At 40.9% G+C, this 21,555-nt stretch overlaps 1 protein-coding gene across 2 annotated transcripts in view; it reads left to right on the top strand.

Annotated features, from left to right (window-relative positions):
* The window catches only part of Poln (DNA polymerase nu), a 121,463-nt gene that overhangs the window by 33,207 nt on the left and 66,701 nt on the right, over positions 1-21,555 (top strand). Inside the window, exons 6-14 of one of the 2 annotated variants that reach the window (XM_051165014.1) lie at positions 2,520-2,677; positions 3,466-3,534; positions 4,871-4,931; positions 5,635-5,699; positions 10,798-10,881; positions 11,338-11,433; positions 12,746-12,802; positions 13,655-13,708; positions 15,149-15,214. In XM_051165014.1, coding sequence (XP_051020971.1) covers positions 2,520-2,677; positions 3,466-3,534; positions 4,871-4,931; positions 5,635-5,699; positions 10,798-10,881; positions 11,338-11,433; positions 12,746-12,802; positions 13,655-13,708; positions 15,149-15,214 — 710 coding nt within the window. The remainder of the gene's footprint in view (positions 1-2,519; positions 2,678-3,465; positions 3,535-4,870; positions 4,932-5,634; positions 5,700-10,797; positions 10,882-11,337; positions 11,434-12,745; positions 12,803-13,654; positions 13,709-15,148; positions 15,215-21,555) is intronic. The other variant, XM_051165013.1, reaches the window with a different exon arrangement.

Below are 21,555 nucleotides of genomic sequence, written 5' to 3'. Positions count from 1 at the left end.
GCGGTAAAGTGCTTACTGTGTGAGTGTGAGGATGGGAGTTCTGGTCCCGAGGGCCCGTGTAAATGTTAAGTAGGTGTGATGATAGAGTATACTGGCACTTTTCCAGTATGCTCAGAAGGTGGAGACAGGATCTCTAGAACAAACTGGCTAGCTAGAGAGCAATATTGAGGAGCTATGAGTTCAACTGAGAGACCTTGCCTCAGTAAATAAGATGGAGAATACCTGAGGAAGACTGCTGGCTTCATCCTCAGGCTACTACATCCAAGCACCCTCATATATACAAATACATACACACAGATACAGACACACACACCACATATAGATACATACACAAATTCTCAAGAAATATAGTTATAGGGGTACTTAATTCTGTAATTTGAGAAGATAGAAAAATATTATTCATTAGAAAATTAATCTTTTTGTTCCTTCTTATTTATTTTTTCATACAATGCATTTTAATTATGTTTCTTCTCCCCAACCTTTCCTAGATCTTCCCCCACCTTCTTACTCACCCAATTTTATGTTTTCTCTATATCAAAAAAAACTCCCACAAAAACACAAAATGAAAAAAAGTAAACAAAAACACCTGTAAGATAGAAAGTTTGAAAACAAAATGAAACAAAAAATTCACCAAAAAAAGGAGTTTATTTTTTGTTGGCCTACTACTCCTGCCCATGAGGCTTGCCCTAGAGTGTGGTTGGTAAACCCAGTGACACTCCATTGTAGAAAACTGATCCACCCTCTGCTAACAGATATCAATTACAGATAGCTTTTTTGTTAGGGATGGAACCCCCTCTCCACTTCCCCCTTTCAGTGGTGGGGCACTGTTCGACTTGAACCTGTACAGGCATTGTGCATGCTGTCACAGTCTCTGTGAGTTCATATGTGCATCAGTACAGTTGTGTCTGTAACATACTGTTTCCTTGGAGTCATTCCTCATCTATGGTTCTCACAAACTTTTTGCTTTCTCCAACTCAAGCATCCCTGATCCTTGAGGAGAGGATTTGATGAAGATGTCCCATTTAGGATTGAGCACTCCAAAGTCTCTCACTCTCTGAACATTGTGGGTCTCTCTTAATTCCCATCTATTGCATGAAGAAGCTTCTCTGATTAGGGTTGAATGAGGCACTGATCTATGGGTATATCAATATGTTATCAGGAATCATTTTAGTGCAATGTTCCTTTAGCAAAATGATAGGTTTTCCACAGGGCCCATGGCCTATCTAGTTTTAGGTTGTTGGCACTTTAGCAGGGTCGGGTATGGGTTCCATCTCATGGAGTGCACCTTAAATCCAATCAACATGTACTTTCACAACTTCTGTGCCACTGTGGTACCAGAATATCTTCTAGGCAGTTTGCTGTTGTAAGTAACAGGGTTTGTAGCTGGGTGATTATGATGATTGCCTTCATCCTCTAGTAGAGTGCAGAATACCTTCCAGTACCATGAACACGGTAGGGGGTAAGCTTCTAGTTTGGCACCAGCTGCACTTCTCCGTGTTCAGTAAAATAAATATCGTTTTCAACAATGGGGCCTTACCATTCACTGTGGAAAGCAATCAGTGGGCTTGGCAATAGCCTGTGATATTTGGGGGAAGGGGTGATTCCATGGGACCTCTTTGGCCAACAACTCAAAAATTATGTAACCCATTCCCAACACTGGAAGTTTTACTTGGTGGCATAAGATATCTGTGGAGGAGACATTGTCTCCTCCATTATATGGTGATTCCATTTAGATTCCTTCCTTCCTTCCTTCCTTCCTTTCTTCCTTTCTTCCTTCCTTCCTTCCTTCCTTCCTTCCTTCCTTTCTTTTTTAGATTCCTTTCTTATGTGTATATATGAGGAAGCTTCTGCAGTAGTGGCTTTCCAAAGGCCTTTAGTGTGAGGTGTTTCTCTCAGTCCCTCCTTTACTCTGATTTTCCATCTTCCTTCCCATTTAATGCTTCTATTCTAGTTTCCCTTCTTTTTCCCACAACACTATATTCAATTTCCCCTTCCTTGGAAGAGCCTCTCCATCTCCCTGGCCCCTTACTAGGTACCCAATCTCCATGGTTATTTGAATTTTAGCACATATATAAAAAGTTAAAAATATGAACATCTACATATAGGAGAAAACATCTATTATTTATCTATTTTGGGTCTAGGTTACTCAGTTGGGATTTTTTTCTCTAGTTCCATTCATTTACCTGCAGGTTTCAACATTTCACTGGTTTTTAACAGCTGAATAATATTATATTATGTAAATATACTACATTTTAATTATCCATTTATCAACTGATGGACATTTTGGCTATTTCCAATTTCTGGCAATTATGAATAGTGCAGCAGTGAACATAATTGAGCAAGTAAGTAAGATACAGTAAGATGTAGAGTCCTTTGGGTATATGCCCAAGAGGGCATAGCTGGGTCCTGAGGCAGATCCATTCCCAACTTCCTGAGGAACCTCCACACTTGTTTCCACACTGGAAAAGCAACAACTGTTTGTGGCTTAAGAGAGTAGTAAGTGACCTTTTCCTTTGCAGTTGCCGGTTTTATAGGACTAGATCCCAGAATTGCTGCATGGCTCATAGATCCCAGTGACTCTGCACCTTCATTTGAAGATTTAGTGGCAAAACACCTAGAAAAGCCCATCAGAGTCAAACCAAGCAGCACATTTGGTGATGCCTCAAGAAATATTGTGGTAAGGTGTTTAAGATGAAGTTCTCTCTACCTTAATACAACCTTGATTTTTTTTTCCTACTTTGTAAATAATCTGATAGTAACAAGAATATTTCCAGCACCCATTCTCATTTCATTTCTTCCATCCAAATTCCTTTGACTGAGGTGTTCTGGTAGAGGTCAATGAATAAAGATGAGAGATTTCCAGGGACATCTCATTACAGTGCAATTCCTCTATGGATTCTCCAGTGTCAGTAACACCTCCTCTGTGAGCAGAGAACTGTCCTTTTGGAACTCTTTAGCATTGGTGACATGTCTTGTTGTCTAACTTTCTGGGAAAGTTCTAGGTAGAGAAGACGAGGTGAGTTCCCCAAGCCCTCTTGTGCTGTGGGTGCTCCTGGTCTTCAGAAGCTACTTCTGTAGGAGAGGTGTGGGGGAGCAGTGTCACTCAGCCATATGGTAGAACACTGCAGATGAGCATTCACATGGCCGAAGGTACAGCAGCAGAGCCTGCACACTCTGCCCTTCATTCTCCTAACTAACATGTGTAGAGTGGCAATCTGTGTCCCATAGGAATAGACTGTAAATACCAGAAACACTGTATCCTTGGGTTTAAAAAGAGGTATACCAAAAGCTCATGCACAATGGATATGCTTTTCTGTATGGACCTTGTCTATGGTGACTGGCACATAAACCATCAGGAGCATCTTTCCACGTCACTAGTAATTCTTTTGTAAGTGATATCACTTCCCAGACTGTGATGAGAATTTCTGCTAAGTTCATCTAAATTTTAATGTGTTCATTTTAAAGAGTCAGAATGTGTGTATGAACCTGAAGATACTCTACGACCTCACAATGGATCTTTGTTCCAAGTTGAAGGCAAGACATTTTTTATATTGTAATTTCCAGCTGCATAAGATCTATACTTTCATTTGTACCCACACTGACACTTAGTATTTTGAATAGGAAGTGAGTGTTTGTCTTAAGGCCAAGTTAACCAAGCCTCACTTGGGAAAGGAAAAACTAAACTGATAATTCTTGCAGTTTTAAAATGTGTTCTGTATATTGAAAACACTTGTTTCAAAGCCTCACACTTAACTAGAGTGTTTCATATGCCAAGCAAGATTTTGTTGTGGTTTGCAACAAGATGGACCCAGCTTGTTTCCATTAGGTTCTTATTAGGAAGCTGTAGCCAATAGACGGGCAACTGCAGAGTGCTGAAGGAAAGAAGACTATGTCCCAAGGCAGAGGTGAAGGAGACTAGCAAGATGAGAAGCTTCCAAGGACAGGCTGTAGCTGGAGGCTTTTCCATTCCTGGCTCTAGGGCAAGCTGCTTCTCTCCTCTCCTGCCCTTGGATGGATGCCCAAACAGGAAAACTGACTAAGGGTTAATGAGGGTGTGTCCTGGAAAGAACCAGTCTACCTTAGAGTGCAAGGACAGGTAGAGAAATTGAAGGGAACTAGAAGATGAGGCCCAGGACTCTTAGGCAACCGCAGGAAAGAGTGAATAGAAGAAAAACTCCAGTAAACAGGAAATCAGGAAATAAAAGTAGGAAGAAGTTCAAGGGCAGCCTCATCTACATAGAGAGCTTGAGTCCAGACTGGGCTACATGACACCTTGGTATAAACAGGGACCTATAAATAAATAAACAACATGGAAGGTGATATGAATAAAAGAAGAAGGATTTCATGCTCTTAAAACAGGTGACCTAACATAAAGACTCCAATGCTCCTAACTAGTCTACAGGTCCAATGCAAGATTGATGAAGACTAGGTAAAATGATTGGAATTTAGTAAAATTGGAAGACTAAAATCATACAAATAGTCCTAAAAGTGAAAAAACAAAGGCCTTGTGAAAATTTAGAATATCTTTACCAGATATTCAGATAGTAATGAAATAGTCTCTGTAATGGAAATAAGTGCACACCTTTAATCCCAGCACTCAGTGAGGCAGAGGCAGGTGGATCTCTGTGAGTTTAAGGCCAGCCTGGTCTACAAAGAGAGTTCCAGGGTAGCCAAGGCTACACAGAGAAACCCTGCCCTGAAAAAAACAAAATCAAAAAATTCTCTGTAATGGAATAAAAATTTCATTAAAAAGAATGAAAACCCCTCCAGAAGGGGTCCCTTTAACAACACAACAAAGTCATGTAGCCATTCAACAAAATGCAGATAATAACTCAAAGCCATATTGATATTATTTCTTCCTGTGAAACAGGTTTCTGGCTTATGGCAGCTATTTTGTACTTTGGAGCTTCCATTAATACCAATTTTGGCAGGTGAGTTCCCATAAAAACAAAGTATAGTCAATTTTCTGGAGAAAGTTTAAATTGTTTAGGAATGAATTTTCTTTCTACCCTATAATGGAGTGGGTACTGTATCTCACCCAAAGAGGTTGCTAGCACATTATTTTCTCTTATGTAACAAGAGGGTTTGGGCTGCATTACTTCCTGGTCTAGAAGGACTTGAAGGCCTGGCATTCAGCTATGGAGATCCCTCCTGTTTGTCTATCCAGAAGGAGGTCTCATTGACATTTACCCACCTGTGTTATCGTAACTTCAAGGTAATCCTCCAGTTCTGTGCTTTGCTCCCCTAGCACTTGAGTCCCTCCCTTTAACCACCCTTCAGGGCTTTTGCCTGTCTTTCCTCTAACCAGGTCCTGCTTCAGGGCCAGGAGTGACTCTCCATCCAGAGTCTGCAAAGGGCCAGGCTGGGACCAGTGTAGTCCCACATCCTTCACACCTGGGAACTGAACCCAGGGCCTGGCTTGTTCTGGGCAAATGCTCTGTTACCAGACTGTATCCTCAATAGTCCAGCTCTTATGATGCTCTGTTTCCTCATAGAACAGAGGTTGACTTACAGTGAGACCTGAGTAAATGCTCATTGCTATTATTAAGTCATCAGAGAGTGGGGCTCTTCAGTGTATTTAAAAGGATTGATTAATGCAATGAAAATAATATCTGCTTTTTACTTGACTCACAGTAATGGAAAACCATAAGATTCAAGTTGACAAAGAAGAAATGGAGAGGACATCGGCACTTCTTGGGGTAAGCTATTATTTCAGAATATGTACTTGTTATTTCTTTCAGTAGATTCTGACTTTCTTCCCTTCCCTATTGGTCCTACAGCAGTGTTGATAGTGTTCCTCTTTCTCCTGGACTCCTAGAGGGGAAGACTATGTAGTGACATCTACTGTGCTGTAGTAGTTTGAATAAGCATGGCCCTAATAGGCTTATATATTTGAATGCTTACCAGAAAGTGGCACTATTTGAAAAAATTAGAAGGATTAAGAAATGTGGCCTTGTTGGAGGAAGTGTGTGACTGGATGTGGGCTTTGAGGTTTTAAAAGCCCATGCTAAACCTGTGGATCAGGATGTAGAACTCTCAGCTACTTCTCCAGCACCGTGTCTGCCTGCACATGCTCCTCACCCTGCTAATAATGGGTTAACCTCTGAAACTGCAAGCAAGCCCCAATTAAATGTTTTCTTTTGTTTGTTTGTTTGTTTGTTGTTATTTTATTTTATTAATTTATTCATATTACATCTCAATTGTTAGCCCATCTCTTGTATCCTCCCATTCCTCCCTCCCTCCCACTTCCCCCCTACTCCTCTCCCTCTATGACTGTGACTGAGGGGAACCTCCTCCGCCTGTATATGCTCATAGGGTATTGAGTCTCTTCTTGGTGACCTGTTATCCTTCCTCTGAGTGCCACCAGGCGTCCCCATCAAGGGGACGTGGTCAAAAATGGGGCACCAGAGTTTGTATGAAAGTCAGACCTCACTCTCCACTCAACTGTGGAGAATGTCCTGTCCATCGGCTAGGTCTGGGTAGGGGTTTGAAGTTTACTGCCTATATTTTCCTTGGCTGGTGCCATAGTTTGAGCAGGACTCCAGGACCCAGATCCGCCCATCATAATGTTCTTCTTGTAGGTTTCCAGGACCCTCTGGATCCTTCTATTTCCCCATTCTCCCATGCTTCTCTCACCTAAAGTCCCAATAGGATGTCCTCCCCTCTGACCCACTTTCCTGGTAAGTAAAGTCTTTCATGGGACATACCCCTTGGGGCTAGTGTCTCGATATAAGTGAGTATATACCATTTGTCTCTTTTTGCTTCTGGGTGAACTCACTCATTATGATAATTTCTACTTCAATCCATTTGTCCACAAATTTCAGGAATTCCTTATTTTTAATAGCTGAATAGTATTCCATAGTATAAATGTACCAGTTTCTTTATCCATTCTTCTACTGAGGGACACTTAGGCTGTTTCCATGTTCTGGCTATTATGAATAAGGCAGCTATGAACATGGTTGAGCATATGTCCCTGTTGTGTGGCAGAGCATTTTCTGGGTATATTTCAAGGAGTGGAATAGCTGGGTCTTGAGGAAGCCCTATTCCCATTTTTCTGAGAAAGCACTAGATAGATTTCCAAAGTGGTTGTACTAGTTTGCATTCCCACCAGCAATGAAGGAGTGTTCCCCTTTCTCTACATCCTCACCAGCATGCGGTGTCACTTGAGTTTTTGATCTTAGCCATTCTGATGGGTGTAAGATGGAATCTCAGTGTTGTTTTGACTTGCATTTCTCTGATGACTAACGAGGCCGAGCATTTATTTAAGTGTTTCTCAGCCATTTGATATTCCTCTGTTGAGAATTCTCTGTTTAGTTCTGAGCCCCTCTTCTCAATTGGGTTATTTGGTTTGGTGGTGTTTAATTTCTTGAGTTCTTTATATATTTTGGATATTAGACCTTTGTCAGATGAAGGGTTGCTGAAGATCTTTTCCTAGTCTGTAGGCTGTCGCTTTGTTCTATTGACAGTGTCTCCTGCCTTACAGAAGCTTCTCAGCCTCTAAATGCTTTCTTATATGAGTTGCCTTGATCAGCCAGGTGTGGTGGCGCACACCTTTAATCCCATCACTCTGGAGGCAGAGGCAGGTGGATCCCTGTGAGTTTGAGGCCAGCCTGGTCTACAAAGTGAGTGCAGGACAGTCAGGGATACACATAGAGAAACCCTGTCTCAAAAAAACAAAAAAGAAGAAAGAAAAAAAGATAAGAGTTGCCTTCATCATGGTGTCTCTTCACAGCAACAGGACAATGACGAAGATAGAAGTTGGTAAGAGGGACTCGGGTATTTCTGTGACAGACCTGACCATGCTCTTTGTTTGGTGGAAAGTGGAAGACTTTGGGACTTTGGACTAGAAAAATAGTTGAATGCTTTAGCAGGGGTTATTGAGTAAGATCATTGGGATCCAGTAATGGTAAGAGCGATGTAAACTGTAATGGCTGAGCTCAAGAGGGAAAGAGTAGTAGCAAGTAGCCTAAAAATCATTCTGCTATATTTTGGCAAAGAATTTTGGCTGCTTTTTGCTTTTGTCCTAAAAATATGCCTGAGGCTAAATTGAAGAGTTTTGGATTAATGGCATTGGCAGAAGAGATTTCAAGATAGCCTAGTATTGACACTGTATTTTGTGCTTATTTGTAATTGCTCTTACATAGATCTGTAGTGAAAAGGAGCAAACTGGACAAAGGGAAATACAAAATACAGTGTGAGGAGAAAAAGTATACCAGGAAAGGTGGTTTGGAGCCAAGACCTGTGCTCAAGGAGTTAAAAAAAAAAGCTTAAAGAAGCCAGGCTGTACTGGTGCAAGCCTTTTAATCGCAACACTCAGGGGCAAAGGCAATTGGAACTCTGTGAGGTTGAGGCCAGCCTGGTCTACAGAGTGAGTTCCAGGACAGCCAAAACTGCACAGAGAATCCCTATCTTGAAAAACAAAAAACAAAACAAACAAAACAATTAAAAGAAAAGCCTGGCCGGGCATGGTGGCGCATGCCTTTAATCCCAGCACTTGGGAGGCAAAAGCAGGCAGATCGCTGTGAGTTTGAGGCCAGCCTGGTCTACAAAGTGAGTCCAGGACAGCCAAGGCTACACAGAGAGACCCTGTCTTGGAAAAAAAAAAAGAAAGAAAGAAAAGAAAAGCCTGATGCTAAATGAAGTAAACGGAGAAGTGACCTCAGGACAAGACCCCACCTAGCTAAGCTTCCAATTTGTGAAAAGGACTTGAAAAGACTAAGACATGGAGGAAATTATAAAGAGCAGAAAATTGATATGAGTGTAATTGAACAAGGAGCCCATGTTCCAGCCCCGGCAAGCAGCAGAACTTGGCAGCTTTGGCCATAGCCATGTTTTTCTGGCTTTAGATTCAAGGATACAAGAAGAGGTTGTGGAATCTCCCTCCATGGCTAAGGAAAGCCACTGAGGCCAGACATGTGTCAGAGGTGTCCTTTCATGGAGGCCCACTGTAACAAGAGTTTCTTTGAGTCTGCCAGTAGATGGAATAATGTCATGGACATCTTTTATATTTATTATAAGCTATGGCACTATAGCTGGGCAGATGCTCAGCTATTTTAACCTGACTATACTGGCCTGGCCTATGCCCTACCACATGGCAGGTAATCTGTCCAACTTAGTCTCTAGACCTGGCTCTTGCTACTTCCTCGATATCTGGCTGGAGACTGCTGCCCCTGAGATTCCTTTCCAGAGACCCTGTCTCCACTGGGAGTCAAGCCTCCCTCTCTTGCCTCAGCTATTGGCTGTATAGCTCTTTGTTTAATCAATTAGAAGGTGAGGGAAGTATATGCTTACAAAATATGTTGCAGCCAACAAAGCTAAAAGGAGTTGGAGATCTGGAGTGTTTTGACATTAGACATAGAGATGCAGAGTTTGGAGTTTGTCCTGCTGGTTTTCAGTCTTGTCTGGTCCAGTATTTCCTCACTCTGCTCCTTTTCCTCTCTTTTGGACTGATAATATATATTCTGTGCCATTTGTATGTTGAAAGTATGTGATCTGCTTTTTGATTTTGATTTTATAGGGGGTTACAGTTAAGCAATTGCCATGAGTCTCAAGACTTGAATTTTGGACTTTTAAGCCCTCTTGAGATGGTGATAGACTCTGGGGACTTTTGAAGTTGGACTGAATGCATTTTTGCATTATGATATGGCTGAAGCCTTGGGGACCAGGGACTGGAATGTGATTGTTTGAATAAGAATGGCCCCAATAGGCTTATATATTCGAATGCTTAGGCACTAGGGAGTAGCACTGTTTTAAAGGATTAGAAGAATTACGAGGTGTAGTCTTCTTGAAGAAGTATGTCATAATGGCGGGGATGGGCTTTGAGGTTTTAAAAGCCCATGCCAAGCCCAGAATCTCTCTCTTTGTTTGGCCTGTGGATCAAGAGTAGAACTCTCAGTCAGGTCATCATAGGCCAGCCTTTAGTCCCAGAATACAGAAGGCAGAGATGGGCAAATCTCTTGAGTTTGCAGCCAGCCTAGTCTACAGAGTTAGTTCCAGGACAGACAGGGCTACACAGAGAAACTCTGTCTTGAAATATCAAATAAAAAAATATATTTTATAAGAGTTGCCTTGGTTGTGCTCTTAACAATATAGAACAGCAACTGACATGCACTCATGTAGGGGGGACAAGCATTGTACTGTGTGTGTGTGTGTGTGTGTGTGTGTGTGTGTGTGTGTGTGTGTATGTAGAGGTCAGAGGACAATTTTGGGGATTCAGTTCTTCTTCCACTAATTAAGTTACAGGGATGAAGCAAGACAAAGGACTTAAAAAATATGTTTGTTTGGTTTTGATTTTTCGAGACAGGGTTTCTCTGTGTACCCCTGGCTGTCCTGGACTTGCTTTGTAGACCAGGCTGATCTTGAACTCACACCACCTGCCTCTGCTTACTGAGTGCTGGGATTAAAGGCACCACACCTGGCTCATCCAAGTCTTTACTCATGTTTATATTTCCTATTACTGACTTACAGGTTGTCTTGATCTATTATGGGTGTAAACCTGGAGCCCATGCCTCCTCTTTTTTCTTTCTTGTAGTATTGGATCCCTTCTAATAGTGCTGAAAAACACATTCTTCCTCTCTTTCATTTTGGTGTACTTTTATTTTTGCTTCTTTGGGAAAAGGTGATTTATGAGCCTGAAAATTCCACCACAAGTCAATATGTATACTTTTAAATGTTCATTTTGGTAAGTTATAGATGACCTTTTTTTCCATTAAGTGTTTTAGTTGAGAGTTGCTTGATGAGCAGGTTAAATTATTTTAAATCATAAAGTCTGTGAATGATAATGTTTCAATTTTTCAGGCTCGCCTCAAGGAACTAGAGCAAGAGGCCCATTTTGTTGCAGGAGAGCAGTTTCTTATAATGAGTAATAATCAGCTTCGTGAGGTAAAGCTCAATTTCATTTATTCGTTTTGAGGCAGAATCTCATTCTGTAGCCCAGGCTTGTCTAGAACTCACTCTGTAACCCATGGCTGTATGCTTACTCCAACTCATTACAGTCCTCCTGTCTCACCTCCCAAAGTACTGAGGTTACAGTTGTGGGCCACCATACCTAGTTGGTAATGTTAAATTTTGTCCTTTCAAAAAAGAAATGTCTTACTTAAGATCTTAAAAGATGATTTATTCTGAGTTTATAATTTTGTCTTAAAATGATGTAAATGACTCATGTTCTCACAAATGATGAACATTTTGAGATACATTAAGTCAGTCTTTATAAATGAGAGCTAAGCCTCTTATACTATTCAGGTGTGTGTCTTCAGACTAGTGGATGTGGCTGTGATGGTTGTGTTCAGTTTCTCAAATCGGCATCTTTTCCACACTTGTACATTGCTTTTGTTAAAGATCCTCTTTGGCAAGTTGAAGCTGCACTTGTTGAGTCAGAAGAAGCACCTTCCCAGAACTGGACTGCAGAATCACCTGTCCACATCAGAAGCCATGGTAAGAGCCCAGCTTCCTTGTCCTTCTGGCATGTTCGTGTATCTGCACCAGGTATAAGCTGCCTTCCATGCTGGCAGCAGACCGTGTAGGCATGGTGCTCCCACTCAAGGCTATGCTCCTGGCTCAAGGTAGCTGCCCTCCAGGAACATCTGGCTGGCTATACTTCTTGAAAAGGATAATTTGGTGCAATTTTGTTCTCTCTCTCTCTCTCTCTCTCTCTCTCTCTCTCTCTCTCTCTCTCTCTCTCTCTCTCTCTTTGCTTTTGTGTGTTTCTGTGTGTTTCTGTGTATGTGAGAGACAGAGACAGAGAGAGTATGTGTTTATGTGTGCGTGTGAGAAAGAGAGTATGTATGTGTGTATTTTGTGTGTGCACATATCTGTGTGTCTGTGCACATGAATGTAGATGCCTGTGGAGGCCAGGAGAGAAAGTAAGTGACAGGACAAAAGTGATAAAGTGAGGATGGGAGGAAACAGGCAGATTCAGGACACATTTTGTAGGGGGAAAATGCACAGGACTCGCTGTGAATAAGGCTGGAAGAAGGTCAAAGATGATTCTAGATGTTACTGATCTTTTGGCAATCGATTCTGTTAGACCATCTTTAGCAATGTTGGACATACACAGGCACACATAACCACTTCCTATGTGTTTTCTCTACTTAGATGTTTTTACCTGGTTCAAAAGCTTATGACAACTTAACTGCTGTCATGACAAGAAATAAATATTCCAGTTTCCTACTCCTTTTTCAGACCCCGAGCTCTCTCTACCACTATAGGCTGCTTTTTCTTCTTTTCAGCCTTCATCTAGTCAAATGTGGGCACTGCTGTAGCATGAATTTTATGTTTGGAGGCCCTTGACTTACTCCTTTGTATGAGATTTAGATTTTTGTCTGAATAAGAGTCTGAAGAAGCTGGGTGTGGTGGTGCACACCTTTAATCCCAGCACTGGGGAGGCAGAGGCAGGCGGATCATTGTGAGTTCAAGGCCAGCCTGGTCTACAAAGCAAGTCCAGGACAGCCAGGACTACACAGAGAAATCCTGTCTCAAAAACCAAAAACAAACAAAAAACACAACAACAACAACAAAAAGAGTTTCAAGAATACTCTTCTTTCTCAGCTCATATGAAGCAATTTTAGTTCCTGGTTGGATGTCAGAATGACTTTGTAAGGGGTTGGGATTGAGATACTTGATAATCTGAGTTTGTTATGAATTTTCATTTTGGAAAATATGTTAAAATTACATCATTTTTATTAGTACACATCCAGTTGAAAGTAAAAATTTTAGATGAATTTAAAATCAATATTTTGATTTTTAGTTAAATTCTTTGCAAGATCTCCACCCATTACCCAAGATCATTTTGGAATATAGACAGGTAAGTTGACATTCTCTCTCTCTCTCTCTCTCTCTCTCTCTCTCTCTCTCTCTCTCTCTCTCTCTCTCTCTCTCTCTCTCTCTCTCTCTCTGGAAATGGTTTGTGATGAAGGAGAACTATCCAACCTTGTCTCTATTCACAACCCTATATTTGTTGACCTGTGTTAACAGTATTCTAACTTTATGTCAGCCTTGCTTCTTCATATTCTGATGTCATCTTAATCAAGTCTCAGTCTACTTTTCCCAACATTAGGAGCCTAAGGAGTCAGGTGTGGAAGGAGACTGATGGCTTCAAGTGAGAATGAAACTTCTACCAAGTCTCACAAAAGTCTTGTTATTCCCATGATTTCCAGGCTCCAAGACAATGAGATTTACTGGTAGTTTATTGGCATGCCCCTTTTCTTCTCTTAGCTAACCATGTTTTCTCTGTTTACATACTTGCCCTTTATTTCATGTTTTCTTTTATCCATTAACCACATTCACAACCCAAACAACAGTGCTATTATTTACTGAGCTCTTGTCCTGCAGAAATATACTGGTATAAAACTAGCCTTCTGAAGGATGGGGTAAGGGTGGGGAAAGAACCAGAGGGGACCCACACTGGGGGCACTGAGATGAGTAATTGAGAATCTGCGCAACTTTGCAGCCTCTCTGTAGCCTAAACTATTGCAGAATGGCAGACTGGCATCTTTCTTTGTGGACCTGTGTTATTTAATCCTGGCACCACTTAAGGTTGTGCAGGGTGAGTTCTGCAGCACATGCCCATCCCTATGTGAACTGCTGCTCTGCAGCTGGACTCTTGGAGTACTTAAACAAATTTAAGAATGTAACTATTCTTTTCTTTATGATGTAGGTTCACAAGATCAAGTCAACTTTTATAGACGGATTACTAACTTATATGAAAAAGGTAACTAAGGCATAACAAAAATAAATTGGGATTAGTAATAAGGTTTGTTTTGTGTTCAGATACACATACCACTTTTACAATCCCAGTAAAGGAGGAAAGGTCCAACATTCTTGGAACTATGGACTGTGGTTGTATTATTCAATATCCATACAGTGCAGGTTGGTTTTTAGGCCTTCAGATCCTCCATATATGAGGCAGTCCAGTGTGGGCCTGTTTTCACATCAACTGTCATGTCTTTTTCTGGGGCTGAGGTAGTTTTCTTTTTTATGATTTTTTTTAACATATACATTTATATTATTATACATATATAAACTAAAGTACATAGAGCAAGAAGAACCACAAAACAATCAGGAATTATACAAATAATACATTCATAGTGTTTTGGCTATTTGTATTTGGCAACCTTGAAGAAAACATTTTCATATCTTGGTGAGTCTAAAATTCTGAATATAAGTCAATATCAATCTTATCTCATCTCTATCAACTTAAAACATCTATCTAGACCTAAAAACATCTTAACCTCTTAACAACTAAGCTTAATTGTGAAGCCAGAGTTTTCTAGAGGAACAGAACTGATAGGATGAATATACATTTTACACACACACACACACACACACACACACACACACACACACACAGACACACACACACACCGGATGTATTAGAGTGACTTACAGGCTGTAGTCCAGCTAGTCCAACAATGGCTGTCTACCAACAGAAAGTCCAACAATTCAATAGTTGCTAAGTCCATCAGGCTGGATGTCTCCCCTTGGTCTTCAGTACATGCCAGAATCCCAGAGAAGGAGGCTCTGATGCCAGTGAAGGAATGGACTTGCTAGTGAGAACAAGCAGGCAGAGAGCAGTTTTCCTTCTTTCACACCCATTATGTAGGCTGACACCAGGAGTGGCCAATATTTAAAGTGGATCATTCCACCTCCAAAGATCTGGATTAAAGTTGTCTTCCCACCACAAAAGATCTGGATTAAAAGGAGGTCTTCTCACTTCAAATTATCTAGTTCAGAAAAAAAACAAACATCATATGTGTACCCAGCCATTTGGGTTTTAATTAGTTACAGATATAGTCAAGTTGGCAACCAATAATTTCCATCACAGGTAAACATTACTGTTTTAATTTGCACATGAGAAAAATCATAGTCGGGGTGTCTCTGACTTAAAAGACTGCACAAAAGTAACAGAACCTGTGGCATAATTCCACTTTGAGGCATTCTGCAGCCCCCATAACCCACATACAGAGTTAATAACTGACATGGATCTCCTGTTTCTGTTTGGGTTAGAGGGGAACATCCTTTAGCTGTTCCTGATCCCAAGGCTGTTTTGTAACTTTCAGGAGGAACAGGGAGGGTTGTAGGTGAAGGGTCTGTGTGTTCTTCCTCACACCGTATTGCCTAGGTTTGAACTGATTTTCCTTAACTGATCAAGGGCTCCATCTCTTCTACGTGGAATCAGACTGGAACTGTGACAGGGAGACTTTCAGCCAAGCATCCTGTAAGTTACTTGCTTATTTCCATGCCTCAGTGTACGTTGTTTGCTTCTGCACATTTTGTTCCTAGAAAAGGACCTCATGTGTTGTAGTCTATGTGTTGATTTCTCTTTGGTTGCGGCATCAACTCTGTGCTCTGAGAAGAAGAAAGGCCGAGTTTTCCACCCAGAGACTCAGCACTTCGATGGTAAAGGTGGAAAGGACACTCTTCCCTCTCTTCATCACCCTCCTCAGATCTGTCCTGGGAAGGTGGCTTCCAAAAGTGCTATCTGATGAAGACCATCTCCATTTTGTAATTACTAAGGACTGTTTTTAATGGAAAGTTATAAATGCCTTGCATTTATGATGCAGTTTTAGTAACTTTTTTTTTTTTTTTTGGTCCTTTTAAAAGATAAGGTCTTCCTTTGTAGCCCAGGTACAGACTCCTGAGTGCTAGGGTCACAGGTGTGCACCACTCGCTGATAGCTTTCTAAATAGCTTTGTATTTCTGATGTAAAGGAGTCTTGTTGAACTAGATGAGACCTGAGTTCAGTCACTAACATCCAGATGAAAATGCTGGGTGTGGTCATATGTGTATAGTTCCAGTATTGGAGAATTGGGGACAGAAAGGTCCCTGGGGCTTGATGAGTAGCCAGCTTAGCCTATTTGTCAAGTTTGGGGCCACTAAGAGACCCCATTCAAAAAACAAAGTAGATGGCTCCTGAAGAATGTCACCCAAGCTTGTTTTCTGGTATTCTCATGTACACAACCATACATACATGTACACACATACAGATTTGTTACTAATTTCTCATAGAAAAGTTCAAGTATAGAAAAGAAATACAAACTAACAAATGTCACCTTTATTCAAGTTGGAAAGTCACCTGTCTTCTTACACTTCCTACTAGACGTGTATATTCATAAAATACGTTTCCGTATTTGTTTTTTGAGATAGTTTTTCTATGCAGCCCTGGCTGTCCTTTAACTCCCTCTGTAGACCAGGCTAGTCTCAAATGCAGAGGTCCATCTGCCTCTGATTCCCAAGTGCTGGGTTAAAGGCACCTTGATTTTTATTTTTAACATTTCTTGCTATTATACATCAATCTGAGTCCACTTAGAATTAAATACAATAATTACATATATGAATAATTCAAATATAAATGAAATAATGTATATAGTTTGAAATGTTTGATATAAAATGATGTGCAAGTTTAAAGAATAAGAAAATATAAATCATTTTTCCCTGTCTGTTCTTCCCATGAGTCCCTGATTAGTAGCTAAGGACTTTGCCACGTATATTAGTCAGGGTTCTCTAGAGCAGTGGTTCTCAACGTTCCTAATGCTGTGACACTTTAATACAGTTCCTCATGTTGTGGTGATCCCCAACCATAAAATTATTTTCATTGCTACTTCATAACTGTAATTTTACTACTGTTATGAATAATAATATAAATATCTGTGTTTTCTAATGGTCTTAGGCAATCCCTGTAAAAGGCAACCCAAAGTGGTCATAATCCACAGGTTGAGAACCACTGCTCTGGTGGAACAGAACTGACAAAATGAATCTATCTATAGATATAGAAAGTTGATTCATTATGATGGCTTACAGGCTGTGAGCCTGCTAGTCCAATAGTGGTTGTCTACCAATGGAGAGCTTAAGAATTCAGTAGTTATTCAGTTCAGGAGGTTGGAGGTCTCTACTGGTCTTTAGAATATTGAAGAAGTAGGCTCTAATGTCAGTGAAGAAATGAACGTGCCAGCAAGAATGAAAGCAAACAAGCCTCTATGTCCTTTATTATATATGCTGCCACCTGAAGGGGTGGCCTAGATTAAAAGTCGATCTTCCCAGCCGGGCGTGGTTTAATCCCAGCACTCAGGAGGCAGAGGCAGGTGGATCAATGTGAGTTCAAGGCCAGCCTGCTGTACAAAGAAAGTCCAGGACAGCCAAGGCTACACAGAGAAACCCTGTCTTGAAAAGAACAAAACCCAAAAAACAAACAAAAAAAGTAGATCTTCCCATCTCAAAAGACTCAGACTTCCCACTTCTAATAATTTAATTAAGGAAAAAACCCTCAAAGGTGTACCCTGACACGTGGGTTTTAGTTGACTGCAGATGTAGTCGAGTTGTTGTATGCAGTGACATAGTCAGAAGCGGCTCCTGCTGACCTAACTCAGGTGACTGTGCGAGGAGGAGGAAGAAATTGGCATGGTGCGGGTGTTCTCTTGGGCACAGGAGCCTGCTCTGGGACTATAAGCTCTTGGCTCAGTTGTTTCTCAGGTCTCTCCCATTTGCTCCAGGAAATGATCATGAGGACATCTACTTTTTAGAGCCCTCTGCAGTATAGATCCACCTGGGTACCCTTCTACAAGTTCAGGCCCTTTGTGGGTATCTCTGGCAGTTTGGTTTTTTTGTTTGTTTGTTTTTCTGTTTCTTGCTTTTCTCTTAGCATCTGCTTGTAATCACTCTTGGATTGTGCAGATTCCTATAAGAGTAAATCATGAGCATGTGTCTCGCTCTGCACTTCATGAGTTCAGGCTCCATTGCAACAAGCATTCTGAGCACGTGTCCTGTCAGAAGATAGTCAAGTTTTTCTTTTATACTTTTTTTTTTAAAGACAGGGTTTCTCTGTGTAGCCTTGGCTGTCCTGGACTTGCTTTGTAGAGCAGGATGGCCTCAGACTAACAGAGATCCACCTGCCTCTGCCTCCCAAGTAAGTGCTGGGGTTAAAGATATGTGCCACCACACCTGGTCCTTTTTTACACTTTTGTGGGACTATCTTCTGACTATGTTTAGCCCTCATTTCTGCTATGACTCATGTATGGTGGTGCTCCCTACTATTAATGGTCCTCTCCCAAGCCTGTAGTTCCTGATCACTTAGTTATGCCTTCCAATCTTCTCAGACAGGTTTTTCTCTGTCCAAGGTTAATTGAATGTTTGCCTCTGATTTCCTATAATATTATCATGTTTTTTTACACATAAAACTTGAATCCATTATTTAACAGTTACTATAGTTTATACACTCACATCTGAAGACTGAGCGCTAGAAAACAGAGATGAGAGAGAACATGTGACATTTGTCTTTTTGAATCTTAGTTACATCTCTCAATATGACATTTTTTAGTTCCATCCATTTATCAGCAAAGTTCATTATTTCCATTTTCCCTATTGCTAAATAATCTGCCCTGGTATATAGGTATCACACTTTACTATCTATTTATCAGTTGACAGGCAATTAGGTTTTATCTATATCCTAGCTGTTGTGAATAGAGTAGTAGTGAACATAGCTGAGCAAGTATTTGTGGAGTAGGGTGTTGAGTCCTTTGGGCATATACAAGAAGTAGTATATCTGAGTCATACGATAAATGAATTTTAGCTTTCTGAGGGTTTTCCACATTGATTTCCAGTGGCTGGCCCAGTTTGCAATCCCACCAACAGTGATCAAAGGTTCTCTTCCCATCCAGGTCCTCTCCAGCATTTGTTGTCGGTTGTTTTGTTGGTCTTTGCTATTACGACTTTGAGATGAAATCTCAATGCCAACAACTGCTATTAACTGCTGAGCTAACTCTCCAGTCACTGATTAATATCTTTTAAGATTCAGTTAAAGCTGCAGTATTTTCAGAAAACTTTTTTTTTTCACATATTCCCCTCCCAAGAGAAAGTCCTTGCCACCAGCTAAAGTTAGTCCTACCCATTTCTGTGCTACTCTGCTTCTCGTGACAGAAAGCATAAAGTGTTTTGCCTTTTGGTCCCCCTGAATTTTCCCTCATATCTTAACATTTCAATGAAGTAATAATAGGTTATGGTTTATTCAAAATTATGAAAATATTGACTTAATTAATTAGCTGAAATTTCATCAGTATATTAAAGTAATCACATTGGCCTTTTTTTTTTTTTTTTTTTTTTTTTTTTTTTTTTTTTTGCAGTAGCTGACTAAAAGTCTTTGTTAGAAAATACTGACAGGTGAGGTGACATACACCTTTAATCCAAGCACTTGAGACATAAAGGCGGCAGATTTCTATGAGTTTAAGGCTAGCCTGGTCTACATAGTGAGTTCCAGGACAGCCAGAACTATGTAGTGAGGGCATGGGTGTGTGTGTGTGTCAGAGAGAGAGAGAGAGAGAGAGAGAACACACCAGTGTTTGTACCCTCCTAGTGCTATGTGTTTGGGTTAGTCCCTGCTTCCTCCCCCATGTGACTTGAGATTTTCTGACTTCTTTGTGCCAGGGAATTTGAGGTTGTTTACTAGACATTTTGGATATTATGTTTTGAAAGTTTGAGTCTTATTTTTAAATCTACTAAAATCGTGATACTTTTGTGTTAGTGGGCAGTTGGCCTGCTTAGGCTCAGGCTACAAGTGTGGTGCCATTGTATACTGCTTCAAAGTCTTTGAGGCACCATTTAGATAGCTCCACATGACAGCCACCCAATGGCCAGTCTAGGAATTAACTGAGAAGGATTGGATGAGCTCAGACAGGTACAACTAGAAGCTGATCCGGTGTTCTGTCCTCTTTCTGGTGGATTCTCCCATTGTATTTGTGTCTTTGGCAATTCCCTTTCTTGGTCTTCTAACCAGAAACCTGAGGCTTTAATAATCTGTCGCTACCGTACATTCTCTGCCACTGAACCACATGAGTACCAAGCGTGGGGGGCTTGTTGCCTATCTGCTAGTGTTTCAGATTATGTGTCCTGTTCTATTTTACCCACATCTTCAGGTTACTGCCCTGGGCATTCTGTCTAGTTTTCATAGCTGTGTTCAGTGGAATGTACTCACCATATCTTACCAGGAGCAAAAACTTCACCTTTACTTTTTTCATATTTTTATTGACTATTTGGGATTTTCACATCATGTATCCTGATTAAACTCACTTCCCAATCCTCCCCGGTCTGTGTCCCTACCCTTTGACCTCCCTGCTCCCCCAAAAGACACAAGTCCAATTTGTGTTGCCTATATATTCACTGGAACATGGTTAAACTTCCAGTAGCCAGTCTCTAGAGTCTTTCCCTACCCCTACCTACCAGAAGCTCTCAACTCTAGAAAGCTAGACTTCAGCATCCTTATCACAATTTTTAAGAGATCTCTTTGATGGCTGTTACTTTTTTGTGGGAGGAGTGAGTTGTCACCAAAGCCTTCTATGTTCCTCTTTCTTAATGTGAGTCTGCAGCCATCAATGCCATGGCAAAAGTAACTTCCTAGCCCTTTAGAGTCAGCAGAAACCTGGATCATGGACTTCCACATGGTTTCTGGCAACAACACAGATCACAGACATCAAAATGACCTTAGATGGCTGCACAGGGTCATGGAGTTTTACCACATCAATAGAAACTCCCCTACAAAGACAGTAAACATGATAGGTAATAGATCTTTACAGTTTTTCCTCTAGGATGAGATGTTTGTAAATAGTTCAGTGCTGTCTGATTTTGTTTTCATGGGTTGTCTAGAAAGTCCAAAGAAGTGTTCCAACTAAAGCTAATTATTCTTCACCTCTGAGGAAAGACTCTTAAAAGTATTCTTATAAATGTCTATGAATTCTGAGCTCTTCACAAATACCTGTTTGAGACAGGCACAATTCCTGGCTCTTTATGACCACCGAATCTTGTTCTCTAGTCCCATGGGTGGCTACCTGCAGGTAGTGATACTTTCTTCACATGTGTGCAAGGATCAGCTCTCTGCTGAATACTTAGCTGGGTGGTGGGCTCAAAAAGTGATGATTTTTTAAAAATTATCTGAATCTTTTCATTTTGGGAACCAATTTTATTTAATTCATATATCTCCCAAGTGGGAGTAGAACTACCATCTAGTACATTTTAATTTGTCTAAAATGCTGTCTTATGTTCTGAATTGAAATGGCTTCTCAGTCACTCTTCACTCTGTCAGAACCAGTCTTCTGTCCTTGGGTTCTTCCTGGTCATGGTGCTTATGGCACCGGTTTCTAGAAGCCTGAATACTTGTTTTTGTCTTGCTAGGTCATAAATTCCATGTGAATAGAAGCCTTTTCAGCCTGCTTCTCTGTTTATGGAATGTGTTACCTGCTCTTGTTGCTCTGGCATGGGGTCATCACTAGAATTTCAATGTGATTAAAAAAAAATATGGCCAGGTCTCATCCCACCTGAAGCACAAGCCGTGAGGTCTTTAGTTTTCACCTAAATTCTTCTTTCCCCTAACTCAGGCCTCGGGACTCAGACCTTTTGGTCCCCTTTTTAGGTCCTGTTCAGAACCACTATTTTCTCCACAGAGGCCCTCTTATGGGAAGAGTGGAGGACCTTTGCTCTTATGTGCTTGCCAGGAGCCACATTATTCCATCCAATACCTCTTATCACACATGGCTTAGATGTCCCGTCTAGTATTTCTACATCCTCAGGGCCAGT

The sequence above is a fragment of the Acomys russatus genome, chromosome 22, assembly GCF_903995435.1.
Source record: "Acomys russatus chromosome 22, mAcoRus1.1, whole genome shotgun sequence".
NCBI lineage: Eukaryota > Metazoa > Chordata > Mammalia > Rodentia > Muridae > Acomys > Acomys russatus.
This window is presented reverse-complemented; position numbering and strand designations above follow the sequence as displayed.